Genomic DNA, 11,546 nt, shown 5'->3' with positions numbered 1-11,546 from the left:
GGATGGTGTCGACGATGCGGATCTGTGGCCGTGGACGGGGCGTCAGAAGCTGCTCCGGTGGTTGGGTTAAGGGTGGTGTCGACGATGCGGATCTGCGGCCGTGGACGGGGCGTTAGAAGCTGCTCCGGTAGGTTCGATGAGGGTGCGAGGAAGCGGATCTGAGACCGTGGACTTGTGAGTTGGCAAAGCGGCCCCGGTAGGGTTGAGAATGGTATAGGCGAAGCTACTCCGGTATGGTTGACGCTGGTGTCGGCGAAGCGGCTCCGGTAGGGTTGAGGAAGGTGTCGGCGAAGCGGCTCCGGTAGGGTTGAGGAAGGTGTCGGCGAAGAAGATCAGAGGCCGTCGATGGGGGCGTCGGTGGGGCTGCTCCGGGGGGTGCGGACGAAGCGTCTCCGGTGGGGAGTATGAATGAGCCGCTGCAGATGCGCGGCGGCTGACGAGAGTACCAGGGAAGCAGATCCGGCGCCGTGGACAAGGCTGACACTGAATGGGCTGTGGTACAGTGGTGGATGAACAGTCTACTTGTTTCTAGGGGAGGTGGGAGGGGTAGATGCGGCCGCAGAAGCAGATCCGGCGAGGTGGACGCCGCTGGCAGTGAATGAGCTATGGTACGCCGGTGGATGAGCAGTCTAGGGTTCCGAGAGGGGAGGGGAGAAAGGGCGATGAAGTACGGACGGCGTGATGTAAGATGCTCTGGTGCTGTGGAGTTAGTCGTTTTTGCGGGAGGGGGAGAGGAAATGGGGGTGCCATGTAGTGGGGGGAACCGGAAGTTACCAAAGCAGCCCCTACCTATCGTGTAGATGAGGGCGGTATTGTAACTGTTAGTCTCCGTGCACCAAGGACAAAAGGGGGATTTCGCATGCTAAAGACTAAGGTGGCAGAAATTTTAGAAGGAGGCGGGAGATTTTGCCGCCCGCGGGATCGTTCATATCCAGTTTCAACTAATTTTGGACCGTGCTAGCGGGAAGGTCATGCTAGACTGTGTACACGGGGCACGCGTCAGTAGTTAATAACTGGTGTGAAGTCCACCCCAGAAAAAAAGATAATAACTCGGGCTGATGCGCCGATAACTTGGACGTTCACACGGGCGCGGCCAATCGTACGGGTGTAGTGATGCGTTCACAAAAAAGGGATCAAACGCTCAGCCTATGTATTTCTCGTGTAAATAGATAAATTAGTGCCATTGGTTATTTACTTTAAACATAATGCATTGACGTGTTAGTGTAGAGGCGCACAAAAAGAAATGGATATTGTAGTTAGCTACTTAAAAGTGTTACCTCATATGATTACATAGCCTCCATTTCATAAATTGCGTACCCGTTGAATTCATATATGAATATTACATATATTACTTCAAAATAGAAACTTAAATCATCCAAGACTAATGAATTTGAATGCAAGAGTAACAATGGTGCATGTGCATGATAGCTACATTGGTTGTTTGAAGAAACATCATTGTAACTTTGGCATGCACAACTGAATAGGTTTATTTAAATAGAAAAAAATGTCATATGTGAGTGTCGAATCTTTATAGCGTTGAATCGATATTGTACCTTTGTCCACGATACGAAGTAGATATTGACTTATGTTCAAGCGATGCACGTCCACGATCGCTAGATAGTGATACGTGAATGAATTGTGCAATCTCTCTCACACGCATACATATCTCATTTCCCTGTGGGCATCGGAATCACACACGCGCACTTCATGTATTTCTCTCCCTCCGTCAGGGTTAAATTCGTCTTTCTACCCCGTCCTACAAATCTCTCACACAGAAACACACACGCTCTCTATGTCTAACACGCCCACCCCTTTAATTCCGCCCACCCATAGCCACTAATATCTCAAAGTATAATAATGTCTCTCACGCATATGCTATCTACCTATCCCTTAATATAGCTAGATACTAGTTGACCCATTGCGCCAAATGGCGCAGAGACCTGCTAAAGACATGTTGTCGATGAAAATAGTTTCATGCTGCAAGAACCTTGAACTAAAGCCATGTTCGCGATGAAAATAGTTTCCTTTACTAAGGACATGCCATGTATGTACGGTAGGTGGTTTAGTTGTGGTCTGCTAAACCCATATGTGCCTTGAAAAAAACACATGGTTGCAGAGCCTCATGTGTTTCAAGTATGAATAAGAACTACAAACTTTTTTTGTGCGATTCAAACACATTTCCAGAGTTTTTATTTCTCAGTACATGTTGTCTAAAGTAACACTTGCCCAGAGAGAGAGAGAGAGAGAAAAACATACCCCTCTCTCATTATGATTATTATTAAAAGGTATTAACTTCGAAATAAACAATTTCATTTACTTGAAGCACTTGAAGAAAAAGAACTTAGACATACTTTTACGCAATGCTCATTTAACCTGTGAAGGACTACGCAATGCTCATTTAACCTGTGAAGGACAAAAATATTCCACCGTCTCTGAATGATGAACTAAACTAAATAAGAAATATATGCGGTAAATTCATTCAAAGTAGAAAAGGGATCTTACATCAAATAAGGCATTACAACAAACATGGTGTTATCTTAGTAAAAGAAATTACATCATTAGAAGAGAAAAGGGAAGAAAACCAAACATGAGATTGAGATTAATACATCTAGGAGGAGGTCGTAGACATCATTGTGATCATTATGCGGCCTGGAGAGCAAGGATCCATGGTTTTTATATGCCTTGTTTGGCTGCTGGAGTAGGTGACATGGAAACGTCGTCTCTACCATCTCGATGGCTTAGACCCAGGGAGCTGGGCTTCCATCAATGGATTTTTATAGTCAGGGTTAAAAACTAAGAGGCCCTATGCATGTTCAAATATGCGAGTAGCATATACAATACAAATCAAGAAAAAGAAAAGAGAAGATCACAAACATTACAAAAACACAATTTTGACAAATTATCTCTATTGTAAAATTGAGGGAGTAACTCATTATTCAAGAGAACCCGTTGCACCAAATGGCGCAGAGACCCGCTAAAGTCATGTTGTCGATGAAAATAGTTTCATTTTGCAAGAACATATGGCCAAAGACCCGCTGAATCCATGTGCGTGTTGGAAAGGAAATCCATGGTTTAGTTGATTTAGTTGTAGACAAGTGCATGTGGTAACAAATTTAAACCGGGGGCCCTTAATAAAAAACAATGGATGCTTGCTGTCAATAATAAGATGTATAATAACATTACCCGTTGCGCCAGATGGCACAAAGTCCCATTTCAAACAAAGAGCTATTTGAAAATAATTGACAATTTGGCAATAATAAGGATCTTTTCAATAATGAAAATTGGAAGAAACATAGCCTCAAACTATGTAATAGGATTTTCAAAATGCAGGCATTCTCTCCATACAATTCTGCTACGAGTTGAAACTTAGAAATCCAGATCACACTTTGTCCTCCATACATTGTTAGTAAACTCTGCCCTCCCACCCCTCTGAATCCATAGCGTTTTGTCCTTCACAACCCCTTTATATGCTAGATGCACCATAATTACTTTATTTTTAAAAGGAGCTTAACAAACAATGCCTTGCACAAAATTTTTCATCTCTTCAGTGATGGAGCCACTCTCTATAGCCATCTCTTCTTTCTTGAAGGGAACTGGACAAACAATGCCGAACGCCATGTTTATGACATGTTGTTCTACTATAATACAAGTGCAAACATGAAATGAGAAACCAATTGAAGACACAAGGACTTGTTGGTCTGCTGAAATTTAAGGCAAACTTGAAAAGGAAGGGCAAACCAAGATTGACAAGTACCACATCACGAACAAACGTTTACAACAGATATAGACGTGACAACAAACAAGTTTTTCAAGATTTACGAACAGCATGATTTGGCTTCTTGCTCTAAAATAGAAACATCTGCAGCACTAACTTGGGGACAATCCCACCAATTCAATGACAATGGACATATTTTCTACCCTTCACTCCTTTGCGGGTACCAATCCTTCTTTCAGTAATCTGAACACAACATCAGTAATGCCAAGGCAAATAACATGATACTCTATTCATGGTCATCTCCTTATCGAAGAAGTAAATGTAAAACTGGCCTGCAAGATAAAAGCATTTCCCGAATGTACAACCTGGGATCGTCGGTGCTCTTAATATTCAGTTACTGGGAATACTGCAGGATGAAATATAGTGCAAACTCCATATCTTATAAATTTTAATACATTCAACAACTAAGATTTTGAGCCATGAGATTATATGCCAATAGTTACATTTAAGCTTGTTAGAGCATATATCAATCATAAAAAGGCAGAAAGAATAAGCTCCGGGACACAATAAGGGCTTAAACTACTTATTTGAAAACAGTGAAACAACTCATTAAATCTAACTAATTTTAAATGATCCAGTTTTAAGAATTAATACAGTACAACTAAGAGAAGGCTATAAAATCATCAATCAAGAAGATTCTACCGTATAAACTTGACAATTAGAGACAACTGTCACTGCTCCGTCACATACCATGGTCGACATGAGCAATGACAGACATGTTATGGATATTTTTTATCCATAATTCCGTGGAGCTCCTCCGTTCTAAACTTCACCATCTTGACTGCTTTTGAATGTCAGCCGACAATACCATTCCTTCTCTAGTAATAGCAAGCTATCAGAACCAAGCAATAATATAGTGTGAATAACTGAACATGGAAAGCGACAGTAATATATTAACGATCCTTTAATGTAATTAAGACCACAATTGTCTACTCAAAGCTCAAAAGCGCACTTAATAATGGTGTACCAAAATTAGTTTTATACACCGCCACCAAAATATTTTAACCAACACTTCCACCAATAGCCCCGGTGAAGTGAAATATATAATTAATATGGTCAATCGAGCATATTATAGTTAATGTATTAGAACTAATAATAGTGCGCTGAGAAGGCAGCCGTAAAGCAAGAACAACCAATGTTAAGAGCACTGACAATCACAGTAATAAGAAAAAGTATCACATGGCAATAACAAAGTAACCTAATCCATTATGAAGAGGATGCAGATGGAAAGAAACATAATACAAAAAATAAGATTAATATAGACAAGCCTCCAAAATTGATACTACTATTGACACACCTCCAACACTAAGACTATAGACATGCCTCCGAAAGTAAGACTAATGGAACACAAAGTATACCTCCTGCAATTTCTTCCATCTAATTCCTTTTGATTCTACGGGAAAAGGTTGCAACATGAGGAGTAGCCTGTAGAAATAGATAGATCGAATGATGTACAAGTCGAAAAATGTTACTGGTAGCCATAGTGCATACAATCTATCTCTTATTGTACTTTTTGCAACATGCTATGACGTAGAGCACATACATGACATATCCTGGTAATTCTACAATGGTTACTATCGACTGAAATGAGTTGTACAGATTTTTACTGGTAAATCAATTCAGCTTATGTGTAACTAATAAAATTTTACAGGGAAATGTTGTAATGATATCATGGTGGCGCAAGCATAGAAGTTGTTACAGAGTGGAAAGAACAGTCTAGATTTTCAGTACTGAATATGGCCTTCTAGCATTGCAAAAAGCTACAGTTGAGCCTCTCGCATGCTAATTAACTATGTTGAAGCCGGTGATAAAAAAAATGCACATGAAAAACAATGGAATGTTCAGGGAGCAGGTAGAAAACCTACACTTACACACGAATTTGATACTGAAGTGCAGGGGCTAAAGATAAAGATGGTTGTAGTACATGATACTTACAAATGGAATTACTGCAGTCCAAGGAATAATCGCCACCACAAAAGGCGAGAAAATAGAAGCTTCAGCTAGCACCGAGTCATAATATTATAGTAGATAGCTCCAAGAAGAAATAGATTATATGTCCTTTGAGCCGCCACTAAGTTGTGAGTTGCTGTCTAGCAGCCACAACTTCCCTTTGAACCGCCATAGCCACTGTTTCCACATGTGTAGGTTGCTGTTGCCAACAACTCTTACTTATCTGCACCCTCCTAGTTCTGAAATTAAAGGAATGAAGCACAAAGTTTAAAGATTTAAGAGAATAGTAAACAACTACGGGTTTCAAAGGTGTGGTGAATTTAACTTGCAAATCTACATATGCAGACCTCATTGTTTGTTATGCAAAACAACCTATACACCACGTTTGGATGTCTCCATTGCAGCCCAGGAAATCGAATTGGTAATCATATGACCTCAATACAGATGTTTGGTTGTACATCGAATTCGTATTGGAAACACCAGCCAATTCAGAGCTGTTTTTCCGCCCACGTAAAGCTCCCTCCCACGATTCAGAGGGCTCCCGCTCCGTTTTGCTCTCAATTGCTCGGCTCCCGCAAAACATACCCCTTTGATCCCAGTGACCAGAAAAGAAAAGAAGGAAAGAAGGGAGACGAGATGGCATCTCGGGGCGACCTAGCTACCAGAGTGGCGACGACGAACCGCGGCGCTCGGCGGCGGCGCAGATCTGTTCCTCCCCCGTCTCTCCCTCTCCTTCCCATCCCCTGCACCGATTGTTCCGCCCCCTACCGCACCCCTCCGCTACTGGTCCCCATCTCCAGCGGCGACCACCACGGCCAATCTCCATCCCCACCCCGACCGGGAGGTGGATGAGAGGAATCCTGGCGGCGTCCACCATCCTGTCCGACGGCAGCGGCGACCACCATACTATCCCGTCCCCATCCCCATGTGAAGCAAGAGGATAGAGGTACAGGTGCAAGGGGTGATAACCGTGACCGTGGCAGGCTGCCCATTATCTATACATAGCGAACAATCAAATGGATTGAACTGCAGTTGGTGCAGATACGTGATTTGAGGACTTGAATACTTGCTGCCTTTTTTACTGAAGCTCGTGTGTACCAAAAATTGAGCCATTATCTTTCATACTGAATGAACATTGCATGTTAAATAGGTGAACTGGTACAGTGCTCGTGTATGAGTAATTTGAGGGATATCAAGATGGATGCTTGTTGCCTTTTGCTGAAGCTCATGTGTACCAGAAATATTCAGTGATTGCCTTTCTTACTGAACGAAAATTGCATGTTAGATATGTAAAGTAGTACAGTGCTTGTGTATGAGTTATTTGAGGAGTATCAAGCTAGATGCTTTATTCTGAATTTCAGCAGTACACATTGAGGTGACCTGAGTGCTGCTAGTAGACTGCTTGTGAATTGATAGTACCTATGTGATTGTTTGTGAACCTCATAAGTACTATCTGGTATAATATTTATTATCTTTTACTTCTATATATTCATTGAATTATAGTCACATGTGAGAAGATTTAAGTTTTGTGTCATGTAGAAAGGTATAATCTTCTTGGTAATGTAGCCATGCAATTCCAAAGTTTGTCATCCAAACATGATTTGGTATTGAAACCTCAGAGACATTTCAAGGGCCAATTCAGTGAACAACCAAACATGTGAATTCGTATTCATGCCATTTCAGTTTCCTCACTGAATTGGAATTTCAGTCCAATTCAATACGGAGCTCTTGAATACGGACATCCATAAAGGATGGCGATGCCAAAATAACTAAGATACATACTCTTATAATACACACTTTCAAACATGACTGTCGCTGCTTTCGCGCCACATGTATTTCTATGGGAAAACATGCTGATTTGTCTAATGTAGTACGTACTTTGCAATAAAAATGATTATTATCCTTGTAGCAATACTGATAATCAAAGAAAAGTATAGAATTGAAAGCCATATCCCGAAGGGGTGTATACTAAAGCAAAATTTACCAATCAACGGATAGTGACTAATATTATATCATTAGGTGATACCTTAAGTTCCCCTCTGAAAATGTTCTCAATCTCAACATTGTATTACGCAATGAACGCCCAGATAGATTTGATGAAGCTTCGATTCAGTACTGGGATAGAGATGGAATATATTTATCTTGCTCAAATATAAATCCAGAAAGTTAGAAAAATTAATAGAAGGACTGCACAAAAATACGAAAGAACCAATACAGCTGATAGGTGCCTTTTCTCCATATATGATATACCTGAGCATGTAACCTATTTTTCTACAAGATCTCTTTGCCTTTCTAATGGTAATTTCAAGATTCAAATATCAGATATCGTGCTCGCAGATTTGGTGTAGACTGTAGAAAGTGTGATATGACTAGAATATCAGCTGGTATGCTCAATATTGGGGCTAATATGACCAGAATATTAGTCGGTATGCTCAATACTGGGGCTGATATGACCAAAATATCAGACCATACTTGATATAAGCAGACAACCAACACTTTATGCGCATCCACATATACTTGCAAAAAAGAGAGAAAGTTAATTGCTCCTTTACTATTTGTTTGCACCCATAGTTCCACACATATACTCATTAGAAAAACAGAGAACACTAATTACTCCTCTAGCTTCTCTAGAACATAAGAAACAACAGCTAAAATTTGATCCAGTGAAACCTAACACCAGCCCCAACATAAAGGAATATAAACAAAGGAAGGGAAGACACCTTTGTATCATCTAGTGATCTGGATATGTAGTAGCCCCAACATTAAGGAATACCCAAAGATAAACGACAACTTGGGCAGGAGCATCCTGCACTATGGTTGTGGTCATGAGGAGATCATAGAGATAAAAACGAATTGTCAAGCTTTCCACCCATACTTGACAAGCACCTAAAAAGCTGGAGTTGACATCAGCCATAAATCACAAGTTCAAAGCAAAGAAAGACAATTCCTACAAAACAAGCTAGTGTTTTCAAATTAAGTTTGGTAGTGCACGAAACTTCTTAAATCATCAGGAAATAAGCATCAAAATATTGCTCACTTCAAGATGCTGCAAGTAAAGAACTATAGTTTTGAATATGATGACAACACAATAGAACTTCAATTAAAGATAATAATGCAAAGCACACCTCCACGTGATTGGCTGGGTGAGCGCTTTTCGGGTGGGCATAAAACAACTTTGTGATGACAACACATACATATGACAAATGGGTTGCTTGTTAGGAAGTAGGGACACTTTGAATACATTAAAAAATTCAAATCAAGCGCTTGAAAGGCCAAATAATGGTGCAAGGTAACTCACTGTATATCATCAGTTCTTTAAATAATAGATCTATAGAGCAGCGGACAAATCCAGAACCACAACTCCTGATAACGCCAATATGCCATTTACAACCATGGAAAAACCTGCAGTAGTAGAAATACCGTCATCTATTGTCTGTTTAGAGAAACCTACTTGAGGGTGGTAATCTCTAGCAGTTATTTACCTATAGTACTCACATCGATATCCATGAGCCAAAAAGGTGGAGAGATAAATTAATTTTAGTGGGGACTAATTGGCAAGATGATGTATCTGCCATACATACAACAACTACATACACTTGCATGGATTGTATGCCGTCCCAACTTGAAACGGATGCCCGTGCCAGGCGCCAGATCAAGCAAAGGAATAAAAGACTCCTCTATAAAGAGGAAAGGAACTCCAGGACAAATTTATTCCTTCTCGACGAGGAAAGATCAAGGTACCAAAAAAACCAAGAAAGCCAACAAAAAAACTTCTAGGAATATAGCTAGATCCAAGAGCATCTCCTGGGCAGTAACAAACAAAAATCCACTTTGCAGAAAGTTAGCTGAGGCACCCAACAAACTTTCAAAGACAACAACATTTCTACATGGAAGCCTAGCTAGACCTCAGCATCTGGTGAACTGAAAGAAAAAAATCCCCTTTATAGGAAGCTAGCTAGACATGAACATCTCCTTGACAAGAAGAAAACGACTATAAGTATTTCCAAACCAGAAAGCCAATGTAATATCTTGTAACAAACTATATCAAAACCATGCCCGATTTAACCTTCATGTTTTTTATATCAAACCATCAAATACACAACAAATAAGTACTCCATCATTCCAAAATTATTGGCATGGTTTTAGCTCAAGTAGAAATCACTGAGACACAATTGGTGGATCAAATTTTTGAATGGTGAACCAACCACCAATCATATTTGTATTTTCCCAATTTCATGCTCTGTAGCATACATATATGTTCATAAACTGAATAAGGTTAATTATAGGGTTATTTCATTGGTCTTTCCCCGAATTTTTACCTACTCATCTGTGCTTATGTTTAAAGATCGAGTATCCATCTGCTGTAACATCAAGGAAATTGCACATGTATCTTTCTCTCTACTCTTTTCACAAAATTGGTTGCTTCAAACATAAAAATTGTTAGCAATGCATATATAATGATTATATTTTTCCAAATAATGAACTCACTTGTCAGCATACATATCTTGGCACTCATTATTTATCCAAGAATTTGGTGGCATGGATCCACTCTGGCAACAAACAAATGCATGGTAGGAGAAAAATACGAAGAGAAAAAACACGGGGCAACACAGACTTTGCCTCCTCCCTGGCCCGGCTCCCTGTCGCGAGCCTCCTTCCCCTCCTGCGTAGCTCCACCCCATCGCAACTGGAGCGTTGCCCCGTGCTCCAACCACCGGATGCCCAGTGAAGCTAGTTGTGCTGAGGGAGAGAGACCATCAATGAAGGTTTGAAGAAGAAAAACTAAGAGAATAGATATGGGGAGAGGGATCTCACCATCTCCAGCTTCCTCGGCCTCGAGCACCTCCATCCGGTCTCCTTTTTTGACCTTCCCCATCTCGGCCTCTAGCTCGAGCTCCGACCCACCAACGCCAGATTCGACCCAGAAGCAGCAACGGTGGTGGAGGGGAGTAGCAGGCAGCGGCGGTGACGACCGAGGATGAGGGAGGGGCTGTGGGGAACAAAGCGTGCGCAGCACCCCAGCAGCGGTATGGCACCACGGACGGCGGCTTCCTCCTGACGGCATGGTTGTAGGACAGAAAGGAGGGAGGCAGAACGGCGGCGGCGGCGGCTAACGAGGAAGGAGGAGGAGGGAGGAGGGAGGAGTGCGGGATGTGAGGCTAGGGTTTGTCCGGTGGGGGCTGGGGCCTGGGGAGACGGGGGATTGGGTGCGGAGCATGCTGTGTGGATTGGGAAAAAATGCCCTGCACGCGAAAGCACGCAACCCAGCCAACCAGCGCGCCGCGCGAGCCCACCCATCATTGGACAATGAAAACGACTGTGAGGTGAAAATTGGTTTTAACCGCTGTGAGGATCCAATGGCTCACACGCGCTAGAAAACAGATCTAACAGCCAACAAAGATGCAAATCGAGGGAGCCTCCTGGAATGAGTTGGCTATCCTCTTTTTTGTTTTAAATGTGTCACACAAACTCCTTCTCCCTACTAGCAAGATGCCCATGTGCGTTGCACGGAACATCAAGATGCATTTGTATGAGAAGTTTATCTTGTGGGAGAAAAGGATGAACGAGGGAATGCCTTATTTACAAATGCGGAGAGGGGTGTGGGTATCTTTTCCCAAAATTGCCATATTTTCCTTCCTGCCCGTCGGATATAAATCGGATGGCCTATATTGCAGGATGGCAGGAACACCATCATCACCAACTCTGTTTTTTTATAAGAATAGAGATATGTGAGTGTCACTGCCCCCCCCCCCCACACACACACATTTCCCAACACCGAAGGAGTAGGGTGACACCTCGATCTTGATACTAATCTATCGAG

The 11,546-nt window shown here is 41.8% G+C and overlaps 1 protein-coding gene across 27 annotated transcripts; it reads right to left on the bottom strand.

Annotated features, from left to right (window-relative positions):
• Nucleotides 1–3,658: 3,658 nt before the first annotated feature.
• Nucleotides 3,659–11,077, bottom strand: LOC123115870 (uncharacterized). 27 transcript variants are annotated; one of them, XR_006456855.1, is made up of 7 exons: nt 10,541–11,077; nt 9,024–10,465; nt 8,446–8,619; nt 7,752–7,840; nt 5,711–5,964; nt 5,134–5,200; nt 3,659–4,593 (listed from the first exon to the last, which is right to left on the bottom strand). XR_006456855.1 is itself a non-coding variant. In XM_044536944.1 (2 exons), the coding sequence occupies exons 1-2, from the start codon at nt 10,788–10,790 to the stop codon at nt 10,245–10,247; spliced, it is 471 nt and encodes a 156-aa protein (XP_044392879.1). In that variant the 5' UTR covers nt 10,791–10,950; the 3' UTR covers nt 10,149–10,244. The 27 variants fall into 27 exon arrangements, 1 of the variants encoding a protein (XP_044392879.1); XR_006456859.1 differs by having other exon boundaries at nt 8,446–8,611; XR_006456864.1 differs by lacking the exon at nt 8,446–8,619 and having other exon boundaries at nt 9,024–9,127; nt 9,208–10,465; nt 10,541–11,075.
• Nucleotides 11,078–11,546: the final 469 nt, after the last annotated feature.

This window comes from Triticum aestivum, chromosome 1B, assembly GCF_018294505.1.
Source record: "Triticum aestivum cultivar Chinese Spring chromosome 1B, IWGSC CS RefSeq v2.1, whole genome shotgun sequence".
Lineage (NCBI taxonomy): Eukaryota > Viridiplantae > Streptophyta > Magnoliopsida > Poales > Poaceae > Triticum > Triticum aestivum.
This window is presented reverse-complemented; position numbering and strand designations above follow the sequence as displayed.